Raw genomic sequence first — 21,644 nt, 5'->3', positions numbered from 1 at the left:
CAGCGTCCCTACAGTACATATACAAGACAGTAAAACATCCAACATTAAAAACCTCCTGAAACTGCTGTCTTCTAAATGTCAGATGGTTGCCTACCTTCTTGCACATAAAAATACAGTGCACATCTAAAGAGAAAAAAAGAAGAAAGACATATAAAACATACAAATCCAATTTCTTACTAAAGTTTTTTCATATCCCTCTTTCCAGACTCCCTCACATCTCCCTTTTCTGTGTTCCTTTTTACACGATCATATTCAGCAGTACCTTTCCTCTTTCAAATCTTATTCTATATTATACATTTCAATTATTATGTCTCCATTTTTTCCCCCTTGTTTCCACTTATTTATATTTGACATAATATTATTCTAGCTTTTTTCACCCTTATTCTTATGGAACATTCCTTGCCTACTCCTTTCGACTAAGTCACTAATGCCATATTATCTTTATATCTTGCATCATTTTAACATTCATACAGTTTACAATGCTTTTGCAGGTAGTCTTTAAATTTCTTCCAGTCCTCTTCCACTAACTCTTCTCCCAGGTCTCGGATTCTGCCAGTCATTTCTGCCAATTCCATATAGTCTATCAGTTGCATCTGCCATTCTTCCAAAGTGGGCAAATCTTGTGTCTTTTGCGATGAGTATTCTTGCTGCTGTTGTTGCGTACATAAAGAAAGTTCTGTCCTTCTTTAACACCATTTGGCCAACAATGCCCAAAAGGAAGGCCTCTGGTTTCTTAGGGAAGGTATATTTAAATACCTTTTTCAATTCATTATAGATCATTTCCCAGAAAGCCTTGACCCTTGGGCACGTCCACCAAAGGTGAAAGAATGTTCCCTCAGCTTCTTTACATTTCCAACACTTATTATCCGGCAAATGGTATATTTTTGCAAGCTTGACTGGGGTCATGTACCACCTATAAATCATTTTCATAATATTTTCTTTTCAGACATTACATGCTGTGAATTTCACACCAGTGGTCCACAACCGTTCCCAGTCAGCAAAAATAATGTTATAACCAATATCTTGCGCCCACTTTATCATAGCTGATTTAACCGTTTCATCCTAAGTGTTCCATTTTAACAGCAAGTTATACATTCTTGAAAGTACCTTAGGTTTAGGTTCTAACAGTTCTGTTTCTAATTTCGATTTTTCCACCTGGAAACCTGTTTTTTTGTCCATATTAAAGACCTCTCTGATTTGACGGTAATGTAACCAATCTCACACTTCTCAAAACTCTGCAATCTCCATATGTCTCCAACTTTTTCTAATATCTCCCAATATTTTGGCCACTTGGCCTCCATATTGAGTCTTTTCAGAGCCTTAGCTTCCATGGGTGACAGCCACCTTGGGGTCTTATTTTCTAATAAGTCTTTGTATCTTGTCCAGACATTAAACACTGCTTTCCTGACAATATGGTTCTTAAATGCTTTGTGAGCTTTAACCTTGTCGTACCACAGATATGCATGCCATCCAAACGCATTGTTGAACCCTTCCAAATCCAAAATGTCAGTGTTTTCAAGAAGTAGCCAGTCTTTCAACCAGCAGAATGCTGCTGATTCATAGTACAACTTCATGTCTGGCAGGGCAATTCCCCCCCTTTCTTTAGCATCAGTTAATATCTTAAATTTTATTCTGGGCTTTTTGCCCTGCCAGACAAATTTAGAAATGTCTCTCTGCCACCTCTTGAAACAACCCATCCTGTCCACAATCTGCAAAGTCTGAAACAAAAACAGCATTTTTGGCAATACATTCATCTTTATAGCAGCAATTCGACCCAACAAGGAAAGTTTCAATTTGGACCAAATTTCTAAGTCTTTTTTAACCTCTGACCAGCATTTTTCATAATTATCTTTAAATAAATTCAAGTTTTTAGCCGTCATGTTAATCCCTAGGTATTTCACTTTTTTAACCACATTTAACTCTGTCTCCTTCTGAAACCTTTCTTTTTCCATAGTAGTTAAGGTTTCCCCCAAAACCTTAGTTTTTTGCATATTTTGTTTAAATACCTCTAACCGACCAAATTCTTGAATCAGTTCTAAAACTCTTTTTGTACTAGATTCTGGCTCCTGTAATGTCAAAACCAGGTCATCTGCAAAGGCCTTCAGTTTATATTGTTTAGCTCCGACCTGAATTCCTTCAATCAACCGGTCTCTTCGAATCATGTTCAGGAGCACCTCCAGGACCGAAATAAATAACAATGGAGAGATAGGGCAGCCCTGTCGTGTTCCTTTCTCTATCTTAAACTCTTCTGACACCACATAGAATCATAGAATCATAGAGTTGGAAGAGACCACAAAGGCCATCGAGTCCAACCCCCTGCCAAGCAGGAAACACCATCAGAGCACTCCTGACATATGGTTGTCAAGCCTCTGCTTAAAGACCTCCAAAGAAGGAGACTCCACCACACTCCTTGGCAGCAAATTCCACTGTCGAACAGCTCTTACTGTCAGGAAGTTCTTCCTAATGTTTAGGTGGAATCTTCTATCTTGTAGTTTGGATCCATTGCTCCGTGTCCGCTTCTCTGGAGCAGCAGAAAACAACCTTTCTCCCTCCTCTATGTGACATCCTTTTATATATTTGAACATGGCTATCATATCACTCCTTAACCTCCTCTTCTCCAGGCTAAACATGCCCAGCTCCCTTAGGCGTTCCTCATAAGGCATCGTTTCCAGGCCTTGGACCATTTTGGTTGCCCTCCTCTGGACACGTTCCAGTTTGTCAGTGTCCTTTTTGAACTGTGGTGCCCAGAACTGGACACAGTACTCCAGGTGAGGTCTGACCAGAGCAGAATACAGTGGCACTATTACTTCCCTTGATCTAGATGCTATACTCCTATTGATGCAGCCCAGAATTGCATTGGCTTTTTTAGCTGCCGCGTCACACTGTTGGCTCATGTCAAGTTTGTGGTCAACCAAGACTCCTAGATCCTTTTCACATGTACTGCTCTCAAGCCAGGTGTCCCCCATCTTGTATTTGTGCCTCTCATTTTTTTTGCCCAAGTGCAATACTTTACATTTCTCCCTGTTAAAATTCATCTTGTTTGTTTTGGCCCAGTTCTCTAATCTGTCAAGGTCGTTTTGAAGTGTGATCCTGTCCTCTGGGGTGTTAGCCACCCCTCCCAGTTTGGTGTCATCTGCAAATTTGATCAGGATGCCTTTGAGTCCATCATCCAAGTCGTTGATAAAGATGTTGAATAAGACCGGGCCCAAGACAGAACCCTGTGGCACCCCACTAGTCACTCTTCTCCAGGATGAAGAGGAACCATTGATGAGCACTCTTTGGGTTCGGTCAGTCAGCCAGTTACAAATCCACTGAGTGGTAGCATAGTCAAGACCGCATTTTACCAGCTTCTTTACAAGAATATCATGGGGCACCTTGTCAAATGCCTTGCTGAAATCAAGGTAGGCTACATCCATTGCGTTCCCTTCATCTACCAGGCTTGTAATTCTGTCAAAAAACGAGATCAGGTTAGTCTGACATGACTTATTTTTCAGAAATCCATGCTGACTATTGGTGATCACAGCATTCCTTTCTAGGTGCGCACAGACTGTTTGCTTAATGATCTGCTCCAGAATCTTCCCTGGTATTGATGTCAGACTGACTGGGCGGTAATTATTTGGATCCTCTCTTTTCCCCTTTTTGAAAATAGGGACAACATTTGCCCTCCTCCAGTCTGCCGGGACTTCGCCTGTTCTCCAGGAATTCTCAAAGATAACTGCTAGTGGTTCTGAGATCACATCTGCCAGTTCTTTTAATACTCTTGGATGCAGTTCATCTGGCCCTGGAGACTTGAATACATCTAAACTGGCCAAGTATTCTTGTACTATCTCCTTAGTTATTCTGAGCTGTGTTTCCTTTGTTGAATCATTTGCTCTAACTATCTATTAACTATCAGTTTTGCTTATCTATTAACTATTAACTATCAGTTTTGCTTTTTGTTCTGAATAGATTGCGTCTATACCATTTTCAAAACCCCGTCCCACTCCCATTCCCTTAAGATTCTTCTTCATAAAATTCCATGAAATATTGTCAAAGGCCTTCTCCGCATCAATAAAAATCAACACTGCTTTTGTATTTGTGTTCATTTGCAATAGCTCCAAAATGTCAATAATGTTCCTTGTGTTGTCGGACAGATGTCTACCTGGGAGAAAGCCTGCCTGGTCTTTATGAATCACTTCATTTAGCACTCTTTTTAATCTATTGGCTAGAATGTCTGCAAAAATTTTGTAATCCACATTTAAAAGGGAAATGGGACGGTAGTTCTTAAATTGTGTCTTTTCAGATTCAGATTTCGGTATAAGTGTGATGAAAGCTTCTTTCCACGACTCCGGTGCCTTCTTCCCCTCCATAATCTCGTTACATACCTCCTTCAGTGGTTGAATTAAATAGTCTTTCAGAGTCTTATAATACTTGGAGGTTAGCCCATCCGGCCCTGGAGACTTGCCCAATTGCATGTTCTGAATGGCACCTTCAATCTCCTGTTCGGTTATTTTATAGTTCAATATTGTTTTATTTTCTTGAGATAGTTTTGGTAATCCGTTGGTTCTTAAAAATTGGTCTATGTCAATCTCTTTTTGCGGCCCTTGGGTATGTAGTTGTTTAAAGTATCTCTGGAAGCATTTTCTAATCTCCACAGGGTTCTGAATGTTTCTCCCTTCAATCTCTAAGTTAGTAACCATGTTCAACTTCTGTCTCTTTTTCAACTGCCATGCTAGCAGTTTTCCGCCTTTATTAGCCAATTCAAAGGTCCTTTGTCTCATTTGTTTGATTTTCCACTCGACTTCCTGATTTATCAATTTCGTATATTGTGCTTGATAAAGTTTAATTTCTCTCAGAATCTCCTGTGACTTTGGTTTCGATCTTAGTTTTTTCTCCCCTTCTTTTATTTTCTCCAAGATCTTATCCTTTTTCTCATTTTGAACTCTTTTTCTTATTGCATTCTGTTGTATCAGAAACCCCCTCATCACCGCTTTACTTGCGTCCCAGATTACTCTTTTTTCCACCGTTGTTTTCAAATTTACTTCAAAATAATCACTCAAGTTCTTTTGGGCCTTCTTGACAATCTCTTGATCTCTTAGTAAGGTGTCATTCATCTTCCATCTGAAGGAACCAGTTCAAGTTGATTTCATTTCCATCTTTACTGCATTATGGTCGGAGCAGGTTTTGGGGCAGATTTCCACCTTTTTGATCTTGGGTGCCAGTCCTCTAGTTATCCATATTTGGTCGTTTCTTGTCCATGTCATTTTGGCTTCAGAGAAGAATGTCCCCTCTCTTCCTAAGGGGTTCTTTGTTCTCCAAATGTCAATCAGATCCATATTGTCGGTTTATTCAAAGAAGGTTTTTGGTAGTCTGCCCTCTTTTGTCACACTTTGACTTTGTGCTTTGTCCATATTCGTAGATACCACCCCATTCATGTCTCCCATCAAAATGATGTTATTATAGTCCATATAGTCCAACATTGTCTCCTGCAGCTTCTTGAAGAATTCCGATTTCCCCTCATTTGGTGCATAAATTCCCACAATCAAAAATTTTTCTCCTTGTATTTGAATTTCAATTGCCAAGATTCTTCCTTGCTCATCTTTGAAAAGAAATTTTGGTGATAGGCTTTCTTTTGCATAAATAACAACTCCTCTCTTCTTCACTTTATCAGATGAAATAAATTCTTGACCTAGTCTCGTGTTAATTAACACTTTCCTGTGAAGCCTAATCACGTGCGTTTCCTGCAGGCAAATGAGGTCTAATTGTTCCTTTTTTAATAAATGGAAAATCTTCCTTCTTTTCTCTGGGGAGTTAAAACCGTGGATATTCCAACTTAATAGTTGCAGCGACATGTTGGACTACTCTATTCTCCCTTTGGTGGTGGTGGTATCGCTCTCTCCGGGTCGGCACAACCCAAGGGTGTAGGTGTAGACCCTCGTGGTCCAAGTCTTAAGGCTCCTGGATCTTCTTCTGTCCCTTTCTGGAGGTCTTCTCCGTAGTCACTCAAAAATTTCTCCTTGTCTTCAGCTGTTTTGATTTTCACCTTCTTCCCACTGAAGGTAAAGGATAATCCCTGGGGGAACTCCCACCTAAAAATAATTCTGCTGCTTCTCAATAATTTCACCAGGTCTCCGTACCTGGATCTAAGTTCCAGTAGGTGTTTCGGGATGTCCTTGTAGATTTCCACTCTCGAATCCTGAATTTCAAGTGTCTTTTGAAAGTGTTCACTCAATATTTTGTCTCTTTCTGCCTTCGTTCTGAGAGAGATCAGGCAGTCCCTGGACTTTACCTTTCCCCCTCCTTTTCCAAGTCTGAATGCACTTACGATTTTAAAGTCTTTATCTTCTTCCAAAAGCCAAAATTCTGTAAATTCTTTTGTCAAATATCCAGTTAAGTCTCCTTTTTCAAGTTCTGGGACTGCCCTCAATCTCAAATTATTTTCCTTACTTCTTAATTCTATCATAGACAGGTATTCCTCATGTTCATCAATCTGTTTGCGCATAGGTTTGATTTCCTCTTGCACCGCCTCTGCTTTCTGTTTGGCCTCATCAGCTACTTTACGATTTTCAGTAGTGGCTTCCAGTAGTTTCCCAATTGATTGTGCATTTAAGCTAACTTGTTGAGTCAAGTTATTAACACTAGCTGTGTTTTGGTCAATTTTAGATGATTCTTCAGTCACTTGTTTACTCAGGCCTTCTAATTTTTCAAAGATTTTTTCTAATACCGAAGTAGAGTCCCCTCCTGTGGCCATTCCTTCCGGCCTAGCTTGCTCTGATTCTTCCTCTTGTGTTACAGAAACAATGGGAACGGATGATCTACGCAGCTGCGAGATTATATTAGGTTGTTGTGTCTTGGCTTTGGCTGATCTTGTTCTCCCAGTCCCACTCATTCCACTTCTGTCTATGCGTCAAGGTCAGTCTCACACTTTGCAATTCCCATGGGAATCCACAAGTCCACAGATGGAAAAAAAACACCCCCAGTAGTTGCAAATTTTCAAAGTTCCTCTAGAGGGAGATAGGTATATCCTAAGGGGAAAAAAGTTGTTGTTCATACATTCCAGGTTGCTCCAAATCCCTTAAAATTTGATGGTAATATCAAACAGGATCAAAGTCTCAAAAGTCCTCCAGATCCTTTATCCTTAGCAGAGTTAACCTTAAAGTACTTACAATGTCTCTAAAAAGTGCCAGCTTCAATGTAGCAATTCAGTGTAACGATCCAATGTATCAGTCCAATGTAACAAATCACACAGTCCCACAGTCCCGCAGCTCTAAAGATCTGGCAGCCCGACTACCGGGATTTCGGTAGTTTTGTAAATCCACAAAAGAAGAGGTAAAAAAAATTGTCCAATAATAAGAAGGTAAAGTTCACAAATAACGGGGTAAAATTCCAGCTTTCTCCCTGCGCCTCAGTTCAATTGATGCTCAGATTAATTCCTTTTTAAGTCACAATTCCAAAGGCATTAGAAAGTTTAAATCCTTGCTTTTGATCTTTAAACAGTGCCGGGAGACGGACTTCCTGGTTGCATCTCCCGCTTCAGTGCCGAAATTTAAATAAATTTAGTCCCGAATATCAAACTTCACCTGCTCACGGGAAGTTGTTTTGTAGCTGAATAGTCCCAGGAAAAGGGTCAGCGCTCACCGACAGCAGCTTTGCGGCTTCACTCCACAGAAAGAGCGATCGACTCACAGCACCGTGCCAGCCCTTCCACGCTCCAGAGCCCCTTACGGGGTCCCTTCAATGTTTCCTTTTTTTTTTTTATTGAAATTTTCCATTAAAAACACCAAACATATCCATTTACATATCACATAATTTGTCTTATTTGGACCTCCCTCAACTTCTCTGACAATCATTCGTAATTCAAATCCTATCTTCACATTCCTTTGTTTCAATATTTCCATCAAATTTTATATTTCTATTCTTATTTGCCTTTTGGTAATATTTCCTTATGTTTTCACAAAGCTTCTTTAAAACACACTAGCGTTGTACAATCTTCACATATATTTTCCAAATACTCCGTAAATTTCCCCCAGTCCTCAAAGAATCTTTGGTCTTTTTGGTATCTAATTTTTCCAGTTAATTTGTCCAGTTCTGCATAATCTGTTAATTTTGTCCTCCATTCTTCCAAGGTCGGAACCTCTTCTTGTTTCCATCTTTGGGCCAACAATGTCCTTGCCCCGGTGATCGCATACTGAAACAGTTTACAGTCTCTCCTACTTATATCCATTCTTGTTATTCCCAGCAGAAAGGTTTCTGGTTTCTTAACAAAGCTATATTTTAGCATTTTCTTTAGTTCATTGTATATCATCTCCCAGAACCCCCTTACTTTCCTGCAATCCCACCACATATGCATAAATGTGCCTTCTTTCTCCCTGCATCTCCAACACTTGTTACAAATTTTGTACATTTTTGCTAATTTTGCTGGTGTCATATACCACCTGTAAACCATCTTCATTGTATTTTCTTTTAATGTAACACATGCAGTAAACTTCAAATTTTCATTCCATATTTTTTGCCAATCATCCAATTCTATGTTATATCCTAAATCTTTGGCCCACTGAATCATAACTACTTTTACCTCCTCATCCATTGTATGCCATTCCAACAAAATTTTGTACATTTTAGAAATTATTTTGCAGTCATTATTCACTATCTCTGTTTGGAATTTTGAATCTTTTTCTTTATACCCTCTTTCTTTCTCTTCCTTTTTGAACATTTCATTTATTTGGCGGTAGTGCAACCAATCATAGACATATTCCTTTACTTGTTCATATGGTTTTAACCTCCACTTTCCTCCTTCCTTCACCACCAAGTCTGCATAGGTAATCCAATCCAGCACCGCGCCAGCCCTTCCACGCTCCGGAGCCCCTTACGGGGTCCCTTCAATGTTTCAGGGGGCGCTCAGGGTGCCCGCCGAGTCCCACGGCCACAGGCTATCACTGCCTGTGGTTTTCCGGTCTGGGTCTCCGCTTCGCCGTAGCGAACGACCCGTTTGAGCTGAGTGCAGGGTGAAGACCAAGGGTGGAAAAATGACCCCAGAAGGTGCAGGACATGTCCCCCACCAAAGGAACTACTGCTCCCCAACACCCCATGACATCTAGATTCAGGTAGGTAGCCGGGTTGGTCTGACGCAGTTGAAATAAAAAAATTAAAAATAGTCCAGTAGCACCTTAGAGACCAACTAAGATTGTTCTAGGTATAAGCTTTCGTGTGCATGCGCACTTCTTCAGATACACTGACACAGATGTCACCAGCCCCTTGTATATCGTGGGAGGGTGGGCTGGGGTTTTTCTCAAAAAGGTACTCCTACTACCATCTCCTACTATCCTTCACTATATGAAGAAGTGTGCATGCACACGAAAGCTTATACCTAGAACAAACTAGGTCCCTAATGGGCTACTGGACTATTTTTTTTTTACTTTTATACTTCAACTGTGTCAGACCAACACGGCTACCTACGATTAAGTACAGTTATTTCCTCGCCTTGAACATCCTGCTTTTCAGTGCCAGATTAGGATAGTCCTGTGTCAGAAGACAAGCACAGGATCAGGCAGCACATCATCATTATAAAGAACCATTGGGATGGAGTGTTTCCCATTTGCCATCTTCTTTCCTTCTGCTTCTCCTGCTCTCTCCATGCAATGTGAGGCATGTAGACAGAGGTCCATCTCCCAGAACAGGAGCTTCCCTGAGCACCCATTCAGCTGACCCCAAGCACCAAGCCTTGGTCACTAGTTCTCTGACTGACCCAGACCACAGTCCCTGGAAGAGATGTAGGCCTGGGTCTCCCAAAATAATCCATATGGACCTCCTGAGGTCAGTGGGACTGTGAAGGTGATTCATGAAGATCTAGAGGTGGAAACGGGGGCAACCACTTGATTTGAAAGGCAGTCCCACAGGACAACAGTATTCCAAGATCATGCTGTGTTATTAAAGATGATTGAGGATCTTGAAAGGTTCCTGATGCATTACTACCATTTGACATCATAGCATTTTCATTTCCTAAAAATTGGGAACATGGGGAGGACATGGGAGAATGTAAGAGATGTTGAAATAAGAGAAGGTGCTAATGGCGGTTGATGTGTTCTCTTTCCCTTTGTTCTCTTCCTTGAAACCCAAACAGGATTTGCTTTCTGCCCACTCTGAAAAAGGTGATGGAGAAGACAGAATTGTGGGGGACAGGGCACCTTTCGTTTCATTAGGAATAGCCATTAAAATGTGTGAAATGTGGAATATGCATCACTGAATGAGCACACATAGTTCACATCAACGAACACAAAAAGGAAAGAAGCCATTCAAAGGTATGTAGTGCGGAAAGAGCTTCTCTTTCAACTCAAAACTTAGAACACACCAGCGGACTCACACAGAGAGAAAACGTTTTAAGTGCAGGGAGTGTGGGAAGAATTTCAGTCAGAGTGGAAACCTTAAATTGCACAAAGGGACTCACACAGGGGGGAAACCATATGAATGTATGGTGTGTGGAAAGAACATTAATAATAGTGGAAGCCTTAGAAGATATCAACGGACTCACACAGGGGAGAAACCGTTTAAATGCATGGAGTGTGGAAAGAGCTTCAGTCAGAGTGCACAACTTAGATCACATCAATGGACTCACACAGGGGAGAAACCATATAAATGTATCGAGTGTGGAAAGAGCTTCAGTCGGAGTGGAAACCTTAGAAATCATCAACAGACTCACACAGGGGAGAAACCATTTGAATGCATGGAGTGTGGAAAGAGCTTTAGTGAAAATGGAAGCCTTAGGAACCATCAACGGACTCACACAGGGGAGAAACCATATAAATGTCTGGAGTGTGGAAAGAGCTTCAGTCAGAGTGGACACCTCAATATACATCAACGGACTCACACAGGGGAGAAACCATATAAATGTCTGGAGTGTGGAATGAGTTTTAGTGATCGTGGAAGCCTTAGATCACATCAATGGACTCACACAGGCGAGAAACCATTTAAATGCATGGAGTGTGGAAAGGAATTCAGTCGGAGTGGAAGCCTTAGAAGACATCAACGGACTCACACAGGGGAGAAACCATTTAAATGCATGGAGTGTGGAAAGGAATTCAGTCAGAGTGGAGTTCTTAGGAACCATCAACGGTCTCACACAGGGGAGAAACCATATAAATGTCTGGAGTGTGGAAAGAGCTTCAGTCGGAGTGGAATCCTTAGAACACATCAACTGACTCACACAGGGGAGAAACCATTTAAATGTATCGAGTGTGGAAAGAGCTTTAGTGAAAATGGAAGCCTTAGGAACCATCAATGGACTCACACAGGGGAGAAACCATATAAATGTCTGGAGTGTGGAAAGAGTTTTAGTGATCGTGGAAGCCTTAGATCACATCAACGGACTCACACAGGGGAGAAACCATTTAAATGTATCGAGTGTGGAAAGAGCTTCAGTCAGAGTGGAGAGCTTAGAAATCATCAACGGACTCACACAGGGGAGAAACCATTTCAATGTATGGAGTGTGGAAAGAGCTTTAGTAACAGAGGATGCCTTAGAACACATCAACGGACTCACACAGGGGAGAAACCATTTAAATGTATCGAGTGTGGAAAGAGCTTCAGTAAGAGTGGAAACCTTAGAAATCATCAACAGACTCACACAGGGGAGAAACCATTTGAATGCATGGAGTGTGGAAAGAGCTTCAGTCGGAGTGGAGATCTTAGAACACATCAACGGACTCACACAGGGGAGAAACCATTTGAATGCATGGAGTGTGGAAAGAGCTTCAGTCAGAGTGCACAACTTAGATCACATCAATGGACTCACACAGGCGAGAAACCATATAAATGTATCGAGTGTGGAAAGAGCTTTAGTGATAGTGGAAAGCTTAGATCACATCAACGGACTCACACAGGGGAGAAACCATTTAAATGCATGGAGTGTGGAAAGGAATTCAGTCAGAGTGGAGATCTTAGAAGACATCAACGGACTCACACAGGGGAGAAACCATTTGAATGCATGGAGTGTGGAAAGAGCTTCAGTCAGAGTGCACAACTTAGATCACATCAATGGACTCACACAGGCGAGAAACCATATAAATGTCTGGAGTGTGGAAAGAGTTTTAGTGATCGTGGAAGCCTTAGATCACATCAACGGACTCACACAGGGGAGAAACCATTTAAATGTATCGAGTGTGGAAAGAGCTTCAGTCAGAGTGGAGAGCTTAGAAATCATCAACGGACTCACACAGGGGAGAAACCATTTCAATGTATGGAGTGTGGAAAGAGCTTTAGTAACAGAGGATGCCTTAGAACACATCAACGGACTCACACAGGGGAGAAACCATTTAAATGTATCGAGTGTGGAAAGAGCTTCAGTAAGAGTGGAAACCTTAGAAATCATCAACAGACTCACACAGGGGAGAAACCATTTGAATGCATGGAGTGTGGAAAGAGCTTCAGTCGGAGTGGAGATCTTAGAACACATCAACGGACTCACACAGGGGAGAAACCATTTGAATGCATGGAGTGTGGAAAGAGCTTCAGTCAGAGTGCACAACTTAGATCACATCAATGGACTCACACAGGCGAGAAACCATATAAATGTATCGAGTGTGGAAAGAGCTTTAGTGATAGTGGAAAGCTTAGATCACATCAACGGACTCACACAGGGGAGAAACCATTTAAATGCATGGAGTGTGGAAAGGAATTCAGTCAGAGTGGAGATCTTAGAAGACATCAACGGACTCACACAGGGGAGAAACCATTTGAATGCATGGAGTGTGGAAAGAGCTTCAGTCAGAGTGCACAACTTAGATCACATCAATGGACTCACACAGGCGAGAAACCATATAAATGTCTGGAGTGTGGAAAGAGTTTTAGTGATCGTGGAAGCCTTAGATCACATCAACGGACTCACACAGGGGAGAAACCATTTAAATGTATCGAGTGTGGAAAGAGCTTTAGTGAAAATGGAAAGCTTAGGAACCATCAACGGACTCACACAGGGGAGAAACCATTTAAATGTATAGAGTGCGGAAAGAGCTTCAGTGATAGTGGATGTCTTAGAAGACATCAACGGACTCACACAGGGGAGAAACCATTTAAATGCATGGAGTGTGGAAAGAGCTTCAGTCAGAGTGGAGACCTTAGAAATCATCAATGGACTCACACAGGGGAGAAACCAGATACCGTATTATTCGCCCCATAGGACGCACCTAGTTTTTTTTGGGGGGGGGGTATAAAGAAAAAATATTTTTTTCCTGGTTGGCTTCCCCCGACCCCAGCCCCCAGAACAGGCTGCCACCTGCAAGCCTTGCGAACCCGGTGGGAGCTGCCGCTGGGTGCGCGAGGCTTGCGGATAGCTTCCTGAAGCCTGGAAAGCGAAAGGGGTCGGTGCACACAGATGCCTCTCACTCTCCAGGCTTCAGCGAAAGCCTGCATTCGCCCCATAGGACGCACACACATTTTCCCTTCATTTTTGGAGGGGAAAAATGTGTCCTATAGGGCGAAAAATACGGTAAATGTATTGAGTGTGGAAAGAGCTTTAGTAATAGTGGAAGCCTTAGAAATCATCAACGACTCACACACGGGAGAAACCATTTAAGGGTATGGACTGTAGAAGGAGCTTCAGTCTGAGTGGAACCCTTGATTTATGTCAACAGACTCACACAAAAGACAAACCATATAACCGTATTTTTCACTCTATAAGACTTAACAGACCACAAGACGTACCTAGTTTTTGGAGGACGAAAACAAGAAAAAAAATATTCTGCATCCCAGAAGCAAGAGGGATTGCTGCGCAGCAAAAGTAGCAATCCCTCTTGCTGTTCTGGCTTCTGGGATAGCTGCACAGCCTGCATTCGCTCCATAAGACGCACACACATTTCCCCTTACTTTTTAGGAGGGAAAAAGTGAGTCTTATAGAGCAAAAAATACGGTAAAATCAGGAAAGTACTCTTAGTGGAAGTTCAAATTCAACAGACTTATGGACAGGAAGAACTTTAAGAGTTGAAACCCTTCAGACCATCAACAAACTCAGAAGAGAAGCAGTTTAAATGAAAAGACTGCAAAAAGTGCTTTCTTTATAATGGAGTATTTAAGGAACAGGGACACGGGTGGCACTGTGGGTTTAACCACAGAGCCTAGGACTTGCCGATCAGAAGGTCGGTGGTTCGAATCCCCACAACGTGGTGCGCTCCCGTTGCTCGGTCACTGTTCCTGCCGACCTAGCAGTTTGAAATCATGTCAAATTGCAAGTAGATAAATAGGTACCGCTCTGATGGGAAGGTAAACGGCGCTTCTATGCGCTGCTCTGGTTCGCCAGAAGCGGCTTAGTCCTGCTGGCCACATGACCCAGAAGCTGTAGCCCGGCTCCCTCGGCCAATAAAGTGAGATGAGCACCGCAACCCCAGAGTCGTCTTTGACTGGACCTAATGGTCAGGGGTCCCTTTACCTTTACCTTTATTTAAGGAACATCTAGGGACTCTCACATGGGAGAACCCATTTAGATGTATGGAGTGTGGGACGTCTTCCTCTCAGAGTCCACTCTGAGCAATGAACTCAGCAGGAAATCATTCCTACAAGCATGAGGTATATGTGAAGTTCTGGTGTTTATATATAAAAAATTCCTTCCAGTAGCACCTTATAGACCAACTAGGTTAGTTCTTGGTATGAGCTTTCGTGTGCATGCACACTTCTTCAGATACACTTCTTCTTCAGAACTTTTTCTGAAGAACCAGAACTTTTTCGCTGCCTCCTGCCCTGCGCGTTCTGAAGAAAACTTGAAATACTGAAATTGAATGGGGGATTTCCCCCCCCAGCCTAATTTCAAGAGGGGGAAGGAGGGGCTGCAGGTATCAGAGAAGTCTCCTGGGGGCCCCATCTTTGCTCATGAAACCCATGGGGAAACCCCAGAGCTCCTGCTCATTCTGGGGTTTGAGGAAGATAGTATTTTTCCATAGTCCCAGAATTTTTGATTCAATCATGCTTCTCAGGAGTTTTCCCACCAGAGGACCACAGTGCTGTAGTGTGTTCCCACCATTTCAGAACACCATTTCAGATAAAACCACAGCGGACTTTGCCACCAAACTCTGCCAATTTGTCCTTACCCACAACAACTTCAAATTTGGTGATGACCTGTTCCTTCAGATCAGCGGCACCGCAATGGTCACCCGCATGGCCCCACAGTATTCCAACATCTTCATGGCAGATTTAGAACAATGTTTCCTAAACTCCTACCCACTCAAACCTCTCTTGTACCTGCGATACATTGATGATATTTTTATCATCTGGACACATGGCCAACAGACCCTGGACACCTTCCACCAGAAATTCAATGATTTCACCCCACAATCAACCTAACAATGAATCAATCTATGCAAGAAATACATTTTTTGGGCACTACTATAAAAATACAGGATGGGCGCATAGACACCACCTTATACCGTAAACCAACTGACCGACAAACATATCTACATGCCTCTAGCTACCATCCCAAACATACCAAACAGTCCATTGTATATAGCCAGGCACTACGTTACAGCCGTATCTGTTCCAATTCTACAGGCAGAGACTCTCACCTAAGAGATCTACAGCAAACCTTTTTAGAACTAAAATACCCAGCAGATGAAGTTAGACAACAGATCAACAGAGCCAGACTGATACCCAGAGAGAACTTGCTGCAAGACAGACCCAAAAAAGAAAATAACAGAACACCTCTAGTCATCACATACAGCTCCCAAGTTAAAACAGTACAACGCATCACAATGACAGTTCTCTTTCTCAAGCTCTGGGAGGAAGACCTTTCATTGCCTACAGACAGCCACCCAATCTTAAACAACTTCTAACCCACAATAATACTACAACCAGACTTAACACGGACACTGGCACCAGAGCCTGCAATAAACCCAGATGCCAACTTTGCTGCCACATACACCCGGACAACACCATTACTGGCCCCAACAACATCACACATACCGTCTCAGGACTATTTAATTGCTCATCGTCTAACATTGTATATGCCATCAAATGCCAACAGTGTCCTTCAGCTCTCTATATTGGACAAACAGGCCAAACCTTACGCCAAAGAATAAACGGACATAAATCTAACATCAAGAATCACAAGACAGAGAAACCAGTAGGAGAACACTTCAATCTCCCAGGACATTCTATACAAGATCTCAAAGTAGCTGTTTTACTACAAAGGAATTTCAGAAATAGACTGGAAAGAGAAGCTGCTGAATTGCAACTCATTACCAAACTTAAAACCATGGAGAGACCTGGTCTGAACAAAGACATTGGATTCTTATCTCACTATACATGACAAAGCCATTTTTCACCTTCTCACCCCTTGCTTTTTCCTGTAAGACCTATTGCAGTCGTTTAGAGTCGTCAACAGGCTCATCACAGCTATCTGCCAATCACCCATTCCTACCACCCTTCTGAGTAATACCCCTCCCCACCTTCTCACTATATAGAAGGATCTGGCAACTTCTGTTTCAGTGTATCTGAAGAAGTGTGCATGCACACGAAAGCTCATACCAAGAACTAACTTAGTTGGTCTTTAAGGTGCTACTGGAAGGAATTTTTTTTGTTTTGACTACGGAGAAGACCTTCAACATTTACATGCAGCCGCTGGGAGAGATCATCAGGAGGTTTGGGCTGGGTGTTCATCAGTATGCGGATGATACCCAGCTCTACCTCTCTTTTAAATCAGAACCAGTGAAGGCGGTGAAGGTCCTGTGTGAGTGTCTGGAGGCGGTTGGAGGATGGATGGCGGCTAACAGATTGAGGTTGAATCCTGACAAGACAGAAGTACTGTTTTTGGGGGACAGGAGGCGGGCAGGTGTGGAGGATTCCCTGGTCCTGAATGGGGTAACTGTGCCCCTGAAGGAGCAGGTGCGCAGCCTGGGAGTCATTTTGGACTCACAGCTGTCCATGGAGGCACAGGTCAAATCTGTGTCCAGGGCAGCTGTTTACCAGCTCCATCTGGTACGTAGGCTGAGACCCTATCTGCCTGCCGACTGTCTCGCCAGAGTGGTACATGCTCTGGTTATCTCCCGCTTGGACTACTGCAATGCACTCTACGTGGGGCTACCTTTGAAGGTGACTCGGAAACTACAACTAATCCAGAATGCGGCAGCTAGACTGGTGACTGGGAGCGGCCGCCGAGACCATATAACACCGGTCTTGAAAGACTTGCATTGGCTCCCAGTACGTTTCCGAGCACAATTCAAAGTGTTGGTGCTGACCTTTAAAGCCCTAAACGGCCTTGGTCCTGTATACCTGAAGGAGCGTCTCCACCCCCATCATTCTGCCCGGACGCTGAGGTCCAGCGCCGAGGGCCTTCTGGCGGTTCCCTCATTGCGAGAAGCAAAGCTACAGGGAACCAGGCAGAGGGCCTTCTCGGTAGTGGCGCCCGCCCTGCGGAACGCCCTTCCAGCAGATGTCAAAGTGATAAATAACTACCTGACATTCAAGAGACATCTTAAGGCAGCCCTGTTCAGGGAAGTTTTTAACATGTGATATTTTATTGTATTTTTGGTTTTTATGGAAGCCGCCCAGAGTGGCTGGGGAGGCCCAGCCAGATGGGCGGGGTATAAATAATAAATTATTATTATTATTATTATTAACCATAAGATAACGGAACAGGAGATTGAAGGTGCCATTCACAACATGCAACTGGGCAAGTCTCCAGGGCCGGATGGGTTAACCTCCAAGTATTATAAGACTTTGAAAGACTATTTAATTCAACCATTAAAGGAGGTGTGCAACGAGATTATGGAGGGAAAGAAGGCACCGGAGTCATGGAAAGAAGCTTTCATCACACTTATACCAAAATCTGAAGCTGAAAAGACACAACTCAAGAACTACCGTCCCATTTCCCTTTTAAATGTGGATTATAAAATTTTTGCACATATTTTAGCTAACAGATTAAAAAGAGTGTTAAATGAAGTGATCCATAAAGACCAGGCAGGCTTCCTCCCAGGCAGACATTTGTCTGACAATACAAGGAACATTACTGATATTTTGGAGTTATTGCAAACGAACACTAACACAAGAGCAGTTTTGATTTTTATTGATGCGGAGAAGGCCTTTGACAATATCTCTTGGAATTTTATGAAGAAAAATCTTAAGGGAATGGGAGTGGGACGGGGGTTTGAAAATGGTATAGACGCAATCTATTCAGAACAAAAAGCAAAATTGATAGTTAATAACGTGGTGTCAGAAGAGTTTAAAATTGAAAAAGGAACACGACAGGGTTGCCCTATCTCTCCATTGCTATTTATTTCGGTCCTGGAGGTGCTCTTGAACATGATTAGGAGGGACCGGTTGATTAAAGGAATCCAGGTCGGAGCTAAACGATATAAACTCAGGGCCTTTGCAGATGACCTGGTTATGACATTACAGGAGCCAGAATCTAGTACGAAAAGAGTTTTAGAACTGATTCAAGAATTTGGTCAGATGGCAGGATTTAAATTAAACAAGCAAAAAACTAAGGTTTTGGAGAAAAAATTGACAACAATGGAAAAAGAAAGGTTTCAGAAGGAGACAGATTTAAATGTGGTGAAGAAAGTGAAATATCTAGGGATTAATATGACGGCCAAAAATTTGAATTTATTTAAAGATAATTATGAAAAATGTTGGCCAGAGGTTAAAAAAGATTTAGAAATTTGGTCAAAATTGAAGCTTTCCTTGTTGGGTTGAATTGCTGCCATAAAGATGAATGTACTGCCAAAAATGCTGTTTTTGTTTCAAACTTTGCAGATTGTGGACAGGATGGACTGTTTCAAGGGGTGGCAGAGAGACATTTCTAAGTTTGTCTGGCAGGGCAAAAAGCCCAGAATAAAATTTAAAATATTGACTGATGCTAAAGAAAGAGGGGGGTTTGCCCTGCCAGACATAATAATAATAATAATAATAATAATAATAATAATAATAATAATAATAATAATAATAATAATAATAATAATAATAATAATATATTATTTGTACCCCGCCCATCTGGCTGGGTTTCCCCAGCCACTCTGGGCGGCTTCCAACAAAGATAAAAAATACACTAAAATGTCACATATTAAAAACTTCCCTGAACAGGGCTGCCTTCAGATGTCTCCTGAATGTCAGGTAGTTGTTTATCGCTTTGACATCTGATGGGAGGGCGTTCCACAGGACGGGCGCCACTACCGAGAAGTTGACATGAAGTTGTATTATGAATCAGCAGCATTCTGCTGGTTGAAAGACTGGCTACTTCTGGAGAACACTGACATTTTGGATTTGGAAGGGTTTAACAATGCGTTTGGGTGGCATGCATATCTGTGGTACGACAAGGTTAAAATTCATAGAGCATTCAAGAACCATATTGTCAGGAAAGCAGTGTTTAATGTCTGGATAAGAAATAAAGATTTATTAGAAAACAAGACCCCAAGGTGGCTATCACCCATGGAAGCTAAGGCTCTGAAAAGACTCAATATGGAGGCCAAGTGGCCGAAATATTGGGAGATATTAGAACAAAATGGAGACACATTGAGATTGCAGAGTTTTGAGAAATTAAAAGATAAAGTGCAAGATTGGCTACATTATTATCAAATTAGAGAGGTTTTTAATATGGATAAAAAAATAGGCTTCCAGGTGGAAAAATCGAAATTAGAAACAGAATTGTTAGAACCTAAAACTAAGGTACTTTCAAGAATGTATAACTTGCTGTTAAAATGGAACACTCAGGATGAAACGGTCAAATCAGCTATGATTAAGTGGGCGCAAGACATTGGTTATAACATTATGTTGCTGACTGGGAACAGTTATGGACCACCGGTGTGAAATTTACGGCATGTAATGCCTTAAAAGAAAATATTATGAAAATGATATATAGGTGGTACATGACACCAGTCAAGCTTGCAAAAGTATATCATTTGCCTGATAATAAATGTTGGAAATGTAGAGAAAATGAGGGAACATTCTTTCACCTTTGGTGGACGTGCCCAAAGGTCAAGGCTTTCTGGGAAATGATCTATAATGAACTGAAAAAGGTATTTAAATATACCTTCCCTAGGAAACCAGAGGCCTTCCTTTTGGGCATTGTCGGCCAATTGGTGCCAAAGAAGGACAGAACTTTTTTTATGTATGCAACAACAGCAGCAAGAATACTCATCGCAAAGTACTGGAAGACACAAGATTTACCCACTCTGGAAGAATGGCAGATGCAAGTGATAGACTACATGGAATTGGCAGAAATGACTGGCAGAATCCGAGACCTGGGAGAAGAGTTAGTGGAAGAGGATTGGAAGAAATTTAAAGACTACCTGCAAAAACATTGCAAAGTGTTTGAATGTTAAAATGATGTTCAGACTATAAAGATAATATGGCATTAGTGACATATTTGAAAGGAATACGTAAAAAATGTTTTAAAAGAATAAGGGTGAAAAAGAATTGAATAATATTATGTCAAATTTAAACTAAATGGCACAAAGGGATTAAGTTATAAAGAACAGGTAAAAATGGACTTACAAGGAAAGGAAAATTGGAGACATAATAGGTTGGAAAGTATAAATATAGAATAAGATTTGAAAGAAGGTAAGGTACTGCTGAATATGAGTGTGTAAAAGGGAACACAGAAAAGGGAGGTGTGAGGAAGTCAGGAAAGAAGGTTATAAAAATAAGTAAAAAATTGGATTTTCATGTTTCTTTTTTTCTGTTTTTCTGTTTTTCTTTTATTTACTTTTTGTATGTTTTTTTGCTGTATTTTTCTGTTTCTGTTTGAATGTGATAATGTTTTCTTTTTTTCTGGTTGATTATAAAGTTAGTTTTATTATTTAAAATTTCAATAAATATCTTTAAAAAATAAATAAATCCTTGGGCACGTCCACCAAAGGTGAAAGAATGTACCTTCAGTTTCTTTACATTTCCAGCATTTATTATCGGGCAAATGATAAATTTTTGCAAGCTTGACTGGGGTCATGTACCACCTATAAATCATTTTCATAATATTCTCTCTTAGGGTATTACATGCCGTAAACGTCATACCTGTGGTCCATAACTGTTCCCAGTCAGCAAACATAATATTATGTCCAACATCTTGTGCCCATTTAATCATAGCAGATTTCACCATTTCATCCTGAGTATTCCATTTCAACAGCAAGTTATACATCTTTGACAAAATCTTAGTTTTGGGTTCTAACAGTTCTGTTTCTAATTTTGATTTTTCCACCGGGAAGCCAATGTTCTTTTTTCCCCTTAAATAATATTTATTAAAGTTTTAAGTAGTACAAAAGATAAAAAGAAAAAAGAACAAAAAAGAAAATTTCCCCCTTTATAATCCAAATTTTCAATAACTTTCTTCCAGAACTTCCCCTCACCTCCCCTTCTTGTATTCCATGTCCAAATATTTATCCAACAAGTTCTTATCCCTAAATTTTTAGCCTTAATTTGTTATCATATTTAATTCAGTTTACATATCAACTTTTAACTTATATACATCAATCATTTATACTTAAAAAATTTTTTTTCTAAGGTCAACCCAGTTTCCCTTCCACGGATTCCCCATTTTTATACTAATAACAACACAAAATTTAAAAAAAATCAAACAGCCTTTGGATTTCCAAACGCCACCCTCCCTTCCCCGGTTTCGATCCCAGAACCATTGTCCATTGCCTTTTCAGAGCTTTCGCTTCCATCGGTGACAACCACCTTGGGGTTTTATTTTCCAA

General features: G+C 41.3%; 1 protein-coding gene across 3 annotated transcripts in view; it reads left to right on the top strand.

Moving 5' to 3' along the window:
- The window catches only part of LOC308595559 (uncharacterized protein), a 149,389-nt gene that overhangs the window by 20,050 nt on the left and 107,695 nt on the right, over nucleotides 1-21,644 (top strand). For 2 of the 3 annotated variants that reach the window (XR_014012087.1, XM_081209909.1), the window contains exon 3: nucleotides 10,100-10,277. Coding sequence is in view for 1 of the 3 variants with exons in the window: in XM_081209912.1 (XP_081066038.1) it covers nucleotides 10,448-13,150 (2,703 nt within the window). In the remaining 2 variants the exon portion in view is untranslated. Of the gene's footprint in view, nucleotides 1-10,099; nucleotides 21,168-21,644 lie in introns of those variants that run through there. The other variant, XM_081209912.1, reaches the window with a different exon arrangement.

This window comes from Podarcis bocagei (assembly GCF_964188305.1).
Source record: "Podarcis bocagei genome assembly, chromosome: 10".
In the NCBI taxonomy this organism is placed as follows: Eukaryota; Metazoa; Chordata; class Lepidosauria; order Squamata; family Lacertidae; genus Podarcis; species Podarcis bocagei.
This window is presented reverse-complemented; position numbering and strand designations above follow the sequence as displayed.